Here is a 15,482-nt window from a genome sequence, read left to right on the forward strand (position 1 = left end):
TTTCTATTGAACATTTTTTACCAATCTCACCTATACTTATTATTTACTAGACAGTCATTTCCGACTTCGCCCGGATTTTTTGGGATAAAAACAATATAATTAGACTATGACACTCGCAGATAGCGTGGCTTTCTAGTGATAAAATAAATTTTAAAATAGGTTCATTAGATCCAAAGATTCGTCACAAAATGTACCTTTATGTAATATATCTAGTTCACCCGGCGAACATCGCACGCCATAGAACATTTTTGACACATTTCCCCTAAAACCATATTTATCAAAATTGGTTATTCTAGACTTTTAGGGAGACTAACGAACAGCAATCACATGCGATATATATCAATTGTTGAACAAACTTAAGTTTACAGTAACTTTACTAAGAAATTCACAGAATTAAAGATTGAAAAACGTGAAATACCTATAGAAAATACATGATTGCTGATCAGTTGTGAAGGTGTTAATATTATTCATCCCGACGTTTAAAGTTCTCAGAACCGTACCTCTGATATATGTGTATAATTACACTGACGAGCAATATTTTTTTTGTAGGCGCTAAATATTATACTTTATTTCTAATAATATAAACAAAATGGAAATAAACTCCCGAACTAAAGACAATTATACCTAAATCCACACTTGTCACGCCTGAAATGTAATCAACCACCAAGTTCCAATGGGATAAAATTGGATAATGGGAATTTCAGAGGTAGAGTGGAATCTTCTCAAAAAAAACTACCGATTTTGTGTCTGTATCCCTTACAGTGAGTTTCCCATTCTGCATACAACCTAAGTACGTAAATCATTTACTGCTACTTGACATCATTGCCAGTGATGAACTCGTGAGCGAGACCACCTGAAGATTTTGGGTTTGATTCATCTGGTACCTGCTTCATGTTAATAATTTAAATTCTCTAAATATATTTGCCACGAAAATCTATAGTGAGATACATCGGAATCATAAGGAAACCCGGCGCTTCATTTGAATGTTGGCATTGCTTGGATACATTAGAAAAGGAGTAGGCATGTATAGTTACTAACAAAGCTATGCTATGAATGAGTGGTGTTACATCATATGTACATCGACTTTACGGGATCTCGTGATGAACGCATGTGATTTGGCTGTCAACCAACACTATCCCAATATAAATGAGGATTCCAAAATGAGTGTATTGCTATGCTATTGGCGACAGGGTTATATTTGAGCTGTACAGACCATTTTGCAAGTATTGACTCGTACTAGGTATCTAATGTCCAATAGTTTCTTAATTATTAGATATACTAGGAATAATGTCATCACAACTTGGTCATTCTTGGATAGATTCATAAATCCTTAGTTCATAATACAATAATAATATGCAGCAGTAGTTTCGTATTCTTTACTAAAAAAAGTCAATTTTAGTTGAACTCAACTCTACAAAAAAATTGATCCGTTACATATATCCGTTATTCATACATGGGTGAGTCTGTTACGCTTTCGTAGCTTTGTTACCTGCAAGCTGCCTGCATTGCTATTTTTGTCATCGTCGGCAATGGGACTTGTGGGTCGCCTGATAGTAAGCCCACCACCGCCCATGTACGTTTGAATATGCATAAGGTCGACTGCAGACCCTACGCCACTGCAAATGGATGGCCGAATTCAAATTGGAAAGGGATTAAGAAAGGAAAGGATTGGACGAGAGGAATAAAGGAATGGACTGGGAAGGGTAAGGAAAAGGATATGGGCTTTCGGGGAGCCAAAACCAAACGACGAAACACAGTAGCATCAGTTTTACGCCGATTTTCTATGGGGGGTCGGGCTTCCCTGGTGCGAGCTGGCCCAATTCGTGCCGGAGCGTACTCGACTCCCACACACATAAATTTTGCACTTTCTTCGTCCAAATAACATAGTACACAAACCGCCTTGCATTCTATGCAAACTTTGGTATTTTCAATATTAGTATTATAGATTGATAAATAGTAATAAAACAAAATGTTTTAATCAACAAGTTTTATTGCAAATAAGTTTACGATAAGTACCCAAGTGCGTACTTCCATATTCTTCCAACGAATAAAACAACACAAGGAGGCACAAGTAAGACGATCATTCTTAGGTACATAGCAAGGAAATACGCACTTAGATTTTTTAACTACAGGGTTCTTAATACTAGAATAGGTTCAGGCATTCTGAATGCACCAAATTAGAATTTATACACGATGTCTGGTCGCTGCTTTGATCAAAATGAACACAAACATAAACTATTACTTGCGAAAGTATTCAATTTGGCGTTATTCAACAAATTTTATACAGAAACGTTGAAAACCCCATTCACACGCCACACATTCAACTAACTTGTATAAACATGTAAATATATTGTATTTCTTTTATAATAGACAATGTCCTTTTCATTTATTTGGTGTTTAGTTATTTAGGTATCACTTAACATACACTTGTACATAATTTTTCATGTTTCAACTACTTAAAAATATACCATTACAAATTATAGGGGAACAATTATTAAAGTAGATTTCTTAAGAACAGGGTCACATTAATTTACTTACAAAAATTTAAGGCTAGCAAGCTTTAGGCTAAAGAACACTTATTTTCTTAGTACAGATATGTTTTTTATATATTGCATGTCCTCTAAAAAGAATATTCTAGTATATTTTAAGACTCAATTACTTTCCACACAATTCTCATGCACAGCATGAAAGCGACGGATTTGAGAAATTGAAGATATGTAATAAAGATACAACAAAATTACATGCGTCCCTGCTCATAATAGTTGTCCCACTTTAATAATACACTCATGATTTGAAAAGCACAAACTGTTCTAACATAACATAATTCTAACAACAATAAAATGTCAACTGCAAATTGTCTTTATCTCACAGATTCTGTATAATATTGAGCGGGCTGAACATTTGAATTTATTCTTTTTCATTTCAACTATAAAAATTCTGTAATAGTAATAAACTCTGTAATCGGTAATAATAATTTAATGTAATTTTTTAAACAGAATATTTTACAGAACCCGCAATCTGAAAACATAATTTTGTCCTATACATCTTAAATATGAGTAAGAAGGAATATTAAACTATTGTCACTATTGAAGCTATAAAACAATGTAAACATCTTTACAATAATTCTCACTTAACCTACAGCAAAACAAATTAAGGCAATTTACTACATGTCTACCGACAAATTACAATTCAGACCATACTGTTGTCAAATTCGAGCTCACAGAAACTAATTATCCAAAGCAAAGTCCACTTAATCATTCAACTACAATTTATTTTTTATTTACCACACTTAAATACTTTCATATATTAAAATATAGTCCCTTATTTCGAATTGACGATATGTAATATGACGAAACTTCTCTCGAATAAATAATAAAAATCCAACAAACTTATAGGTTAAGTAGACTTTACTTTTTTGTTGCAATCTTGAGATCAACAATTCAGAATAATATAATTTGGTCCAATTTGAAGTTTCCATGAATTCGAGTATATTTTTGGCTCCCACGCTCTCCTCACACAACTCTCGTACTATAAATTTACCCTCTTTTATATACTTAACATCTCTAATTAAAGTTAGACCTTAACTTAAATCGCCTCCGTTTCAAACTGGGCGCCCTTCGTGATGGTTATTGCTCCATAAGTATCGTTTTGTTCCAGTTTTAAAACTTGATGTTTCTTCAGTACAAGTAAACTGTAGAATTTTTGTGCCACCTGTGAATTAAAAAATATAATATAAACATTTGTTATAAAATACACAAACACGCTTAGATGTAATTTTATACATATTTTTAGTGATGACGCCGTTTTTATCTTAGTGAGTTTTATCATGATCGTGTCACTGTTAATGTTTGAAATGACATTCAAACAACTTCTATTTTACGAGTATATAAAAACTTATCAAATTCTCACATACATTTTTGTTTGTCTCCTATGCCCACTTTATTCTATAATTTTACAGTAAAAAGCGGGTCATTTGTACATTCAGCTCTGTTCCTGCAGTGGGTTCGATTATGTGTAGTTGCGAGCAATGACAAATCCATACTATGCGATCCAACTAAAAATCTAAGTTAAACATATGTATTTTAATCGGAAAGAGTCAGAAAAAATAAACCATTATCGAATTTCCAAAACGATTACTGAGTAAATTACTGACCTTTATGTTGACATTTGAAACAAACTCCACATAAAGGTCATTCACTATTCTATTCCCAGTTGAATCACACAGTACCTACAGCATACGTGACGCCGACGCGGACCGCTAGTCATCGTACATACAACGTACACACACGTACAAGTATAGACTATAGATAGAGCGTAGCATAGTGACCTGTTTACGGTTGTTGTGCGGCGGCGCGAGGTCGGCGAACATGAGCGCGTCGTGCGCGTGCAGGCGCGGGCGCATGAGCGCGAACAGCTGCGCCGCGCGCCGGTTCAGCACGCGCTCCTCGAACTGCTCCTCCGTCTCGCCCGCCTCGCGCCACTCGCCGCCGCGGCCCTCCTCCGGCTGCGTAACGGGTTACATTTATAGTACAACAAGCTCGATACGTTCAAATCACTACATAGTGTAAAACAAAGTCGCTTTCTTTGTCTGCCTCTCGGTCCCTGTGTATGCCTAAATCTTGATAGGGTTTTTTTATAGATCAAGAGCAATGTATAGTCTTGTGTATGACATGCTCAATATTTTAGCCCATAATTTTATAACTTTTTTAGACGAAAAAGTTATACTAATACAATTTAATGCAATTCTCTTCATAAACATTACTACTATTTCAATGCTGATTAAGCTACTTAATCTATTTTATAAAGTTGATATAAATTTTTTTACAAATAACTGTTAAAAGATGAACTCCAACATAAAACTCTTTTGTATATTACTTACATTCTCCACACTCAAAGGTAGGTCATAGTCATGCTGTGGACTCTGGTGTCCCTGTTGGTCATCATACCCTAAGTTGGTCATGGGGAGGCCACTCTGCAAGCAAACAAATTAAAAAGTTTATAACGTGTCCTATTGCAAACAAAAAGTAATTTGTTTTTTTTTTTTACTATCAGGAGAAATAATCAAATTAATTTAATATAATTAAGTACACATCGGTTAATAGCGATATTGTTTTAGGTTAACTCTTATTTAATTTAATTTAGCGATTCTAAAATATATACATCCTCATATTGTATTCTAGTATAGCCAATTATCGAAATTTTAAACGCAAATCTTCATTATAATATTAACGTAACCGCATGAATATATAGTTTCGATACTTATATATCAATGCGGATGCGAATATACGAAAGTTATAATAAACATATCGTAATATTACACAATACAATAATAAGCTATAGTCAAAATTACTAATAAATTAATAATAGCATCTTAAATCATGTTACCTGGTAATCCGATCGATGTAACGGCGAGTGCATATGGTCCATGGGGCCCGTGTGAGATAATAATGGGTTGTCAGATCCGCCTTGAGGCATCATCGGAAGCTCTACATTGTGGTGCAACAGTCCACTGTGTTGGACGCCTAGTAAATAAAAATTATAATTTAGAATTAAAGTAAACTCAAAATTCAATATTGATTAATGAATTGTTATTATTTTACTCATTTGCTAAATGTATTGAAATGTCATAATTATTTTAAGTTATAAAATCAAATTTCGCAACTCTTCAATCTACATTGGTATTCAAGGTAGAAGCTGGCTTAGTTTCAAAGAATAGAAAGAGGTATGATTTCTTATTAAAATTAAATTTAAATTGAGATTGTTCTCGACATGTTTACATTTAGAACACTTAATAAAACGCGACTCGACCTAGGTATATAGATACAGACTTACATTACGTGTACTATAAATAAATAAAAAATACCTGAAGGAGTCATTCCACCGTGTCGCAAACCGGCCGGCGTCATGCCGCCGTGCTGCAAGCCCGCCGGGGTCATGCCTCCGTGGCCCAGGCCAGCCGGTGTCATGCCGCCGTGGCCCAGGCCCGCGGGCGTCATGCCGCCATGCCCGAGGCCGGCGGGCGTCATGCCGCCGTGCCCCAGACCGCCCGGCGTCATGCCGCCGTGCGCCAAGCCGGCCGGCGTCATGCCGCCGTGTTGGAGACCCGCTGGTGTCATGCCGCCATGGTCGAGACCACCTGTAGATATTGTATTTTATACTAGCTTTTCGCCTGAGTAGTAACTTTAAGGGCCATTTATACGAATTTCGGTTTCAATATCGAACGTTGATTTGTAATCTATGATTGAAGACAACACTTTCGTATGCATGGTAATTTTTTATTGCTTTACATTTACTTTCACTTCTTACATATTTGAATGGGCAAACGATGTACAATAAGCGATCAATCCTAATATGTAGATTTTTAATTGTGATCGAATATTGAAATTGGCCGTTACGTAAAGTCCATAGAAGTAGGTACCTGGCGTCATTCCACCGTGATGTAGTCCCGCTGGCGTGAGCCCGCCGTGCACCAGGCCCGCGGGCGTCATACCGCTGTCCAAACCGAGGCCGGGAGTCATACCGCCCGGTGTCATACCTGGATTTATTAGTTTACATTATTATTATTTTTTTTTTTATTTATATTAATGTAACGAAATTTCACTTATAACTGAATGGTTGATAAATGATTATTTTTTTCAACGAAAAAAGTAACTTTACGTAAATCTGTGTGTTAGTGTATATTAATTCCATTTCATGAGATAGACGATGGCGATAAGAATTTGCAGAATATTTGGAAAGTATTCACATAAAGTGTATATGATGATACTATTAAAACTTTTAAAAAGCAATAAAAAATTATAATACATGAATATTATAATGATTAATAACTCACCACCATGATGTAAGCCAGCAGGTGTCATACTGCCTGCGAGCCCAAGGTCCTGACCATCTCCATGCTGCAAGCCTGCTGGGGTCATGCCTCCGTGCGTTAGACCACCTGAAAATATGTTAAATTAAAAATAATAACATTTAGAACGAAACGGCCTTAAAGTAAAGCTTCTTTGTTTTGGACAGGGCGCTAAGAAAACACGACCAACCTTACTTATTATTATTTCTACGAACCGACAAACCCAATTAATCGACATGCACACAAATAACTTATGAATCTGATTGAAATACAGCCAGAGTTTATTTTATATTTATTGAGAATATATCGATCAACTCGAAGAATCAATAGATCAGACGACTACTGCAAATTATGGGTTATTACAGGTTGGTTTCATAAACCAACCCGTAACTTCAATAGCGCGTCTCATCGCGTAGCAGCGTCCTCTAGTTTAGACTATGTAAACTGAATACTCTTAAACATCCTTAACATACATCGTATGTATATTACGTCTAACAGTCTGATTTAAAATAATAAAAAACAAGGTTATGGTGGTCCATGACCAAAACCTTTAGAAATTACAATAAAATAATAATAATAAAAATTTATACAAAAAGATGCAGTATCATCACATTATGTCATAAATCTGACCTATCCACTGACCTGGCGTCAAAGCTCCATGGGCCAAACCGCCCGGTGTGATACCGCCCTGTAGTAGCGTGCCGGGTGTTAAAGGCCCTAGCACACCGGGCGTTAGCGGCGCGCCTAGACTGCTCAACATACCTATATACATTGATATCATTAGTCGTCTGCTTATGAAACGTCATTTACTTTTTTATTTTAATACGCAAAATAAAAAAAAAAAACAAAAATAGAGCATATCAAATTTAAGTATTATATCTTCATTTATAATCTCTATTAAAATTGTGATACAATATTTTCTTAAATTTTAAATAACCCTAAATTTAGACACATACTTTCTAGAAACCCAACCAGTACTATACGACAAGAGAATCCGGTTTTATTCTTTAATAATATTCCAATATTTCACAAAAGCTGATTAAGCATAGAAGTGTTAGTTTATAAGCATTGACCATAATTTATTAATAGCAATAGTAATGTAAACTACACAGTCTACTGAGTATTGTATGCAGGTGCTGTAGTCTTAAACTATATTTTGATTTTTTTTTTTTTTTGTCATATTATTATTTCGTACACCCATAGAACCACGTCTTCTAGGCATCCCCAATAGAAGTGCGTAGAGTGGTGCGCGTTTACCTGGCGTGCTCGGCGGCTCGTCGGCGTCGGAGCGCGGCGAGCGGTACGCTGGCGAGCCGTGCGCCTCCGCGTCTATCCGCACCGATGGGTTAATGTTAATGCGTTAGGCACCGTGAGCGGGAAACTTTATCATTTGGCAATTATGCTTTATTTATTTTTTACGAAACAAACAGTACTGACTACTAATATAAAAAAGATGCTCGCCACACAGTTTTGTTTATTTATTCTTTTAGAAATTCTGTGTGTTGAACTAATTTAGATACCAAATTCTTTGAAAGGAATTGAAGTTATAATTTTATTGGAATATATAATAAAATGCTGTAACAGTTTATCATGAAAGTACATTCTGTTGTTTTGTAATCAAACCAATATTTTAAAGTAAAAGACAAAAAAAACTTAATGTACGTTTTTTGGCAAATTCATACACTAGTGAAAATAATATTATTAGCATCAACAACCTAGGTAGGCTGCTGCTTTTTGTCTTTAATTTTGAATAAGAAAAAAGGTTTTAATTTAAGCACAATATTTTGTATTTAATAAAACATGTATAGATGATAATCAAAACCTAGTATTTTCAGTCAGTGCTTTAACTTTTAAATTAATAATGATAAAGTTTCTCGCATACAGAAAATTAATAAAAGCATGAGAGTTAATTATTGTGGTTTAAATATAATTATTATTATTTACAAAAACAGTGAGTGAAATTGGTTATGAAAAGACAATTAATATATGCATGGATATTAATTTTTAGTGATAAAGGCTGTTATAGTTTTTCTTGAAGGCAGATTCAGATGATGTTTAGTGTACCAATAACAGGAAATATATTATTTACTACAAAAACAGTTTATCTGAATCTGATCTTCAAAAAAAAAGAGAAAGATTAGCATCAATATATAAAAAATGGAGTAACTCACCGACAGACGGTTCATACTCCTGCGGCACAGGTGTGGGTGGTTGGATGTCGGGCACCGGCAGCGATGGCGCCGGTGTTTCTGGTGCTTGGATGGGCTGTAAAGTAGAAAAAATATATATATCTATAATAACAAAAATATATTTAATTTTTTGATCTTTATTTTATTGCTTGTAATATTTGTTTTACACATAATATTACCCAAGTTCTTCAAGAATACTATATAATAACTAGCTGCACCCGGCAAACGCTGTTCTGCCTTACTCTTATCATTTAGGGGTATGAAAAATAGATGTAATCGGCCAACATCTATAGATACCGGATAAGCACAAAAAATTTCATCAAAATGTCAAGCCGTTTCGGAGGAGTATGGCAACGAAAACTGTGACACGAGAATTTTATTATAATAATAATTTAATGCACAGACTGCAGAAAAATTACTTAAAAGCACTAATTTATATATTATATTTGACTAACCTCCTCATGACGCCGTTTCCTGCCTCTCGGTTTGCTGACGGGCTGCTCGGGCTCCGGAGACTTCGCCTCTTCTTCAGCCTCAGTACGGAGAGTCATGTTACGCTGGTACTTCTGCAATTTTATTATATTTAGTTAATACTTACAATAAACATAAAGGTAGCACTCATTACTGATAATGTATGTTAAAATAAATGGTAGTATTCAAGGAAACTATGCATATATTTCTATTACTGGTACTAGTTTTTAAAGAAACATAATTATATCTGCTTTGTTAACAATATGTCATTACCTTAAACAGAACTCTCGAAGGTATGGGCCGAGCAGACAAGGTGAACAGTTTCTCAACACCGCCTGACTCCTTCCAGTGCATGAGCCGTCTAGTTGGTGGCGCCAGGTCCAGCGTGATCACTATATCCGACGTGTTGCTGAGCTGGTTCTTCATCTCTTCGCCCGTCAAGTTCTTCACCTCGTCCACGATCAGCTTTCGCTTCCGTTTCGTCTTTGTTATACCTGGGAAAATTATTGGATACTTTGATGTGTCGCTTTTGAATGTTTTCCAAAAAAAAAATATTCTGTCTTTCAATACTATATCTTTCTTGCCATCGAAACAATGAGAAATAGCCTCTTCCGTTTTCGAAGTCGGTTGAAAATTGTGAATTAGTTAACTTATAGCATTCTTAAAAAACTATTTCAATAAAAATAATATGCGATATAGCTACCTTTAAGTACAGTAGCGTCCACAGGCGCTAGGGCGAAAGATTCCTCGTCGTTTTGTAACAAGGTGGTGGAGTCTAAAGCAGGTGCCGGCGTCGCTGGAGCTTCGAGCCTCGGTTCCTCTTGTGGGGGCTCATCTACCTCCTAGATAAACGTTATCATTATTTAATATACATTCATTTTTATTATTTATGAGATATTGACGTTAGAGATCTACAACAATTTTTTTGTTTTATTTGTTATAACTATTTATGTGTAAACATGTAAAGGGGATTATTTTTCATATTAAAATACTAAACGAACATTACATAACATTTTCTCATTTTACCTGCAATCAGCGGTATTCATTAGCGAAAGTCTATCCTAGGAAATGTACTTGAAATTAGTATAGTGCTCAATAACATGGCATACCATGGGAGTGTGCGGCGCGGGCGCGGGCGGCGGCGGCATTGTCTCCTCCTGCGGCGCCGCGCTCTCCGGCGCGGGGGAGCCCGCCCAACTGCGATAATATAACGTGTTTTTTTTTTATGTATCAGCATGTTTGTATGTTATGTTATATTATATTACTTTACTCCTCCTCCTTCTTACTCCTTTAGATAAGACTCTCTCTAAATGGACAGATTTAGTATTTTCTTGTGTTTGACAGTGTGTTGGACAGATTTAATTCAAACTTTGTATTCCTGTCAAAGATCACAATACAATAATTTGATGAGCGTACTATTTTTTAAGAACATGCAGTGTGAAACGATATTTGGAGAAGCACTTCTGTGACTTTATAATTTTTCCATATCCTCATATAATCTCAGTTTAAATTCTAGGTAAGAAACATATGGCCTATGCCCTATACTCAACATACAAGTCACAAAGTAAAAAAATAGATTTATAGTAGTATATATAGTATCCAATGCCAACCTGTGTTGTGGTGAGTTTCCAGCATCATAGTGGTCTCCCATATCATCATCAGAGTCTGGGGCATCCGCAGCTGCTTCACCTCCCTCAGCTCCAGCTACACCTGCTGCATCTATCTCAGCCTGGTTAAATAATTTACTAGTTATTATTTGTCTATATACCTGGACTGAAATGGACTATTAGATTTTTTATTAATAGTATATGGAGGTTTGTTGTGTTATACAAATAGGTAAAAGTTATTGTGTAAAACAAAACAATAGTTTAAAATACAAAAATAAAGGGACTTGAGTGTAAAAGAAACTGACTTGTAATGACTGTGGCTGTGCAGATGTTCCAGCCATTCCTGGAGTTGCGCCCGCGCCTGAACTACTAGCAGTAACATCTCCAAAGAGATCGCCTTCGAATAATCCTCCCGCATCTACAGATTAATTACATCACTTTTTTAAGGGGACTTCATAAGCAAGAAGCATGTTTTACGATGCTTTAATGTATATGATTAACAGCATAAAAAAAAACAAGAATGTATAAGTTGCTTCATGATAAATGCTAATTTGATAGTGTGTTGAAAAAATTTGATACAAAACAAAAATAAATCACAAAGACACCTCTAAATTTTACAGTTCAGTCAAAAAATATTTTGAAAAAAAAAAATAGTCTCATTTCGGAACAATGAAATATACTCAAGTGCGCTTGCGGCACCTGGTAAGACCGATGACTGTATAAATGTGCATGTACATCATTTTAACCCTTGCAGTCCCCTTGTATAATATGTTACCTTCAAATACCAAAAATGCTACAGTAATTCCCACAACACATTGTGAAAGTTTTCTGACCTGTCATTCAATAGAACCACCACAACTTGTAACAAACAATTAAAAAAAAAAATCGTTTTCGGTATTTGAGTGTAACATACTATGTTACGCTCAAAATCGGCACCGCTCAACGAAACGAAAATCTAGCTCACAGCGCGTCGTATTCACAGATAAAGATCCAACGAAGATGTAATGAAATTCTTCTTATGGCTCTAAGTAAAATGCCCATAACACATTTTGATAATAACACACAATAAAAAATTGTTTGAATTGACTTTCGTTGACCGTAGTATGAATATGATTATAGAACACGGAAAATAATAGCAGACTACTGCGTTTTATTTAAAAACACACCTAACTATTATTTAAAAAATAAAATCATAAAGGTGTTACTTACGTCCAAAATCACCCACATCTGGTATAGATCCTCCAAAACCGTCATCCATATGTGCGTTAGGCGCTGCTTCCATTTGAGGAGCATGAGCCTCAGCCAATGTGGGAGCTGCACCTACCCCTGCACTGGTAGTTGGACCATCCTTTGTTAGTTCCAGTGATGATCCTTCCGCAAATAACAAGTTACTCTGAAAATCAGTATACACAAGTTAGATCAGATTTAAAGATAATTATTGATATAATATTTACTTATAAAAACAGAATATATTGACTCACACTGGGTAAAATTTAATTATTTCTGTATCTAAATTTATGAATTTGTTTTAATATGTAGGCAAGTTGTATTAAATTTGAAAAGAGATATTCTCTCTCTAGTTTGTTCACATTATGTCAAAAAAATAGAAATACAATAAAATAAAAAAGTTACTTGTTCCAAACCACCCTCATTGCCAATGGCATCTCTCATTATATCAGGATTTTCGGTATCAAAGCCCATGTCTCCAAAACCATCATCATGAGTGACCAAATTGAGGGACCCATAATCCTCTCTCATTGTGATTTCCTCGGCTCTTGATTGATTGAGAGAAAATTGCGCTTCAATGTCCACTTCACTGAAACATTTTGGAATGTGTGCTGTATATATTTGTTTAGCATTAAATTTATTAAAACACAACCCAAATGTATTTTTTTATTTACACTTTTTAACATTAGAACATTGAATTTAACTGAAAAGTTGTATTTCATGTATGTCATTCCATAATTATCTCTTTATAATACTATGTACATACTAATTTGCCTCATAATGTAACATATTTTTTAGGATCACTTAAAACCAACTTATCATATCAACATGAACATAATATTTTACATTTATAGTGTGTACCATATATGTGTATATATATATTTATTTATACGTATATATGTATTACTATTAAACTTATTGTAAGTAGTTTATATTTTGTTACTTTTTTATTATAGTTAATTTATCTATTATTAATTTTTTTTTTGTCTTTACTAATTTTCCAATAGACTGCCTGCCTACGTGCGTTGCATTGTACGTTGCTAAAAATATATTGTCCTTTACCCAACGGTTGCCTGGTAGAGATGGCTTTTAGCCATAAGGCCGCCCTTTGCATACCAGTTTTTGTTAAATTTTATTTCTTTTTTTTTTTATATTTTGTAAGTGTGTGCAATAAAGAATAAATAAATAAATAAATAATATCCTCAAACCGTAAACATATCATGTGATGGTTAGATGTCTATGTCACTACAAACTATTATACTCACTTTAATTCAGGCATGGCAGTGTCAAAATCATGAAATACTTCAGGCAAAGTGATAGCATTCATTGCTGCTTCCCTATGTTCTTCAGGCAAATCCACCATACCCGGCCTAAAGGCCATCTACAACAAAAAAAATGTTTATAGAAATTTTGTGTATATGTATTGATTATTTCGTTGGTACAGTATTGAGAACAGGAGTAAATCAAATTACTTTGAAATATCTTGGCATGTATGGCAACATAAAGAAGACTAATCACCTTCTTATTACTCTCACCATTTTTTACTTTAAAAAGATACTGATGAACAACATGAATCGTTTATTAATCTGTACTAATATTTTAAACCTAAACCACTAAACCATTGTGGATTTAATTTGGTATGAAGATAGTTTGAGACCACCCAAAAATCCCAGAACTATGGGATCTTTTTCATTATTATATTTAAGCACACCAATAGTTTAAAAGCTGATGTGTGTATTTTACTATTGATGGAAGAAAATATCAAATTTATACTTAAATTGATATACACAAGTAATCTAAAGATTAATTTTTATAGTGAAAAACTGTGAATTGTTGACAAAAGATATACTGCAATATTTTTATAGTTTTTACGCATATTTATATGGTCTATATGTTGGTACTACATTCCAAGTGTTTAAATTATAAATAAGACAGATTTGATCAACGAAAAGCTCTTCAGGAAAATAAATCACTATGTAATTTGCATATAAAAGTACTGCTATCTTCAACTTCTTCACTAATAATAGTTATGATGGGTTTGAAAGCATACAGACAAATATGAAAAAATAACTTTGGTTAGAATGAGAATCACTAGTAACTAAACTAGAAATGGACTTAATAAATAAATAAGGGAACTCTCATAATATGTATCCCTTTATACAAGTATTTTGTCTATAATATAATTTAGAATTTTATATAATGTAATGCATTGATCTTATACATGCATTCACCATAACACTGGTCAATTTGTATGATATATAAAGAATGTCTTGTTGTATAACATAACAAAAAGTCACATAAATCTATTGAATAAACTATTTTATCTGATTGGAATTTGAATTTCGAATGAAATTATATAAAAATATGTTTCATATTTAGCAGACAACATCCCATAGTTCCAAATTTGCAGTGTGTGTTATTCTGTATCAGTTACTAAGAATAACAAATACAATAGTGTATACAAAACAAAAACTAGTATAACTGGTAAACATTTTATATATTTCCTCACCTTAATTTTAACAAAAGCTTCATTACAATCCTGTAGCAAATACTTTGCTTTCCTTGAATATATCCTTACAACACCAAGCAACAGATGGCCAGATGTACGGAGGGCCATCTTCACTTTAGGCTTCAAAATTCCATCAACAGACTTCTCAATATTCGTTTCAAATACATGAGCCTTGGTAAGCTTTTTGTCCCAGTGGGCCGCCAACCAAATTTTGGCCAACGGGCCCTTTTTGGCCAGCACAAAATGTGCATAAAACATTTTGTTTGTATGTTATAACCGGCCAATTACATCAAAATTGTTCTGAAACCAAAAAACGTATAAGCACTGCACCAAATATAAACTAAAAAAAAAGTTCTTGAAGCTTTCTGCGGTAAATGTAAAACACTGTATTCCAACAACGGTGATCCAGTTTGGCGCCCATTCTTTGGGCAACTTTTTCGAGAGTCATTAGAACTCAAAATAACCGTTTTCAATCAATCGTATATTACATTACATTAAATTACACTATATAGATGATTAGAATCAAGTTTTAAAGAAAATACCTAATTTGAAATCATAAAAACCACGAATTTCACCGTCCACACAACGTAAACATGACAACAATTACGCTTTCAAGATGGCGGATAAAATTA

At 34.3% G+C, this 15,482-nt stretch overlaps 1 protein-coding gene across 2 annotated transcripts; it reads right to left on the minus strand.

Moving 5' to 3' along the window:
* Window positions 1-1,972: 1,972 nt before the first annotated feature.
* Window positions 1,973-15,471, minus strand: LOC119836774 (double-strand-break repair protein rad21 homolog). 2 transcript variants are annotated; one of them, XM_038362238.1, is made up of 21 exons: window positions 15,393-15,471; window positions 14,851-15,150; window positions 13,607-13,722; window positions 12,747-12,930; window positions 12,324-12,507; window positions 11,420-11,532; window positions 11,118-11,236; window positions 10,617-10,704; window positions 10,211-10,349; window positions 9,781-10,001; window positions 9,492-9,602; window positions 9,019-9,112; window positions 8,105-8,176; window positions 7,490-7,609; window positions 6,833-6,937; window positions 6,419-6,535; window positions 5,864-6,136; window positions 5,386-5,522; window positions 4,880-4,972; window positions 4,328-4,504; window positions 1,973-3,711 (listed from the first exon to the last, which is right to left on the minus strand). In XM_038362238.1, exons 2-21 carry the CDS (start codon window positions 15,106-15,108, stop codon window positions 3,586-3,588), a joined length of 2,847 nt encoding a protein of 948 aa, XP_038218166.1. In that variant the 5' UTR covers window positions 15,109-15,150; window positions 15,393-15,471; the 3' UTR covers window positions 1,973-3,585. The 2 variants fall into 2 exon arrangements, with proteins under 2 accessions (XP_038218166.1, XP_038218175.1); XM_038362247.1 differs by lacking the exon at window positions 8,105-8,176.
* Window positions 15,472-15,482: the final 11 nt, after the last annotated feature.

This window comes from Zerene cesonia, chromosome 3 (genome assembly GCF_012273895.1).
Source record: "Zerene cesonia ecotype Mississippi chromosome 3, Zerene_cesonia_1.1, whole genome shotgun sequence".
Lineage (NCBI taxonomy): Eukaryota > Metazoa > Arthropoda > Insecta > Lepidoptera > Pieridae > Zerene > Zerene cesonia.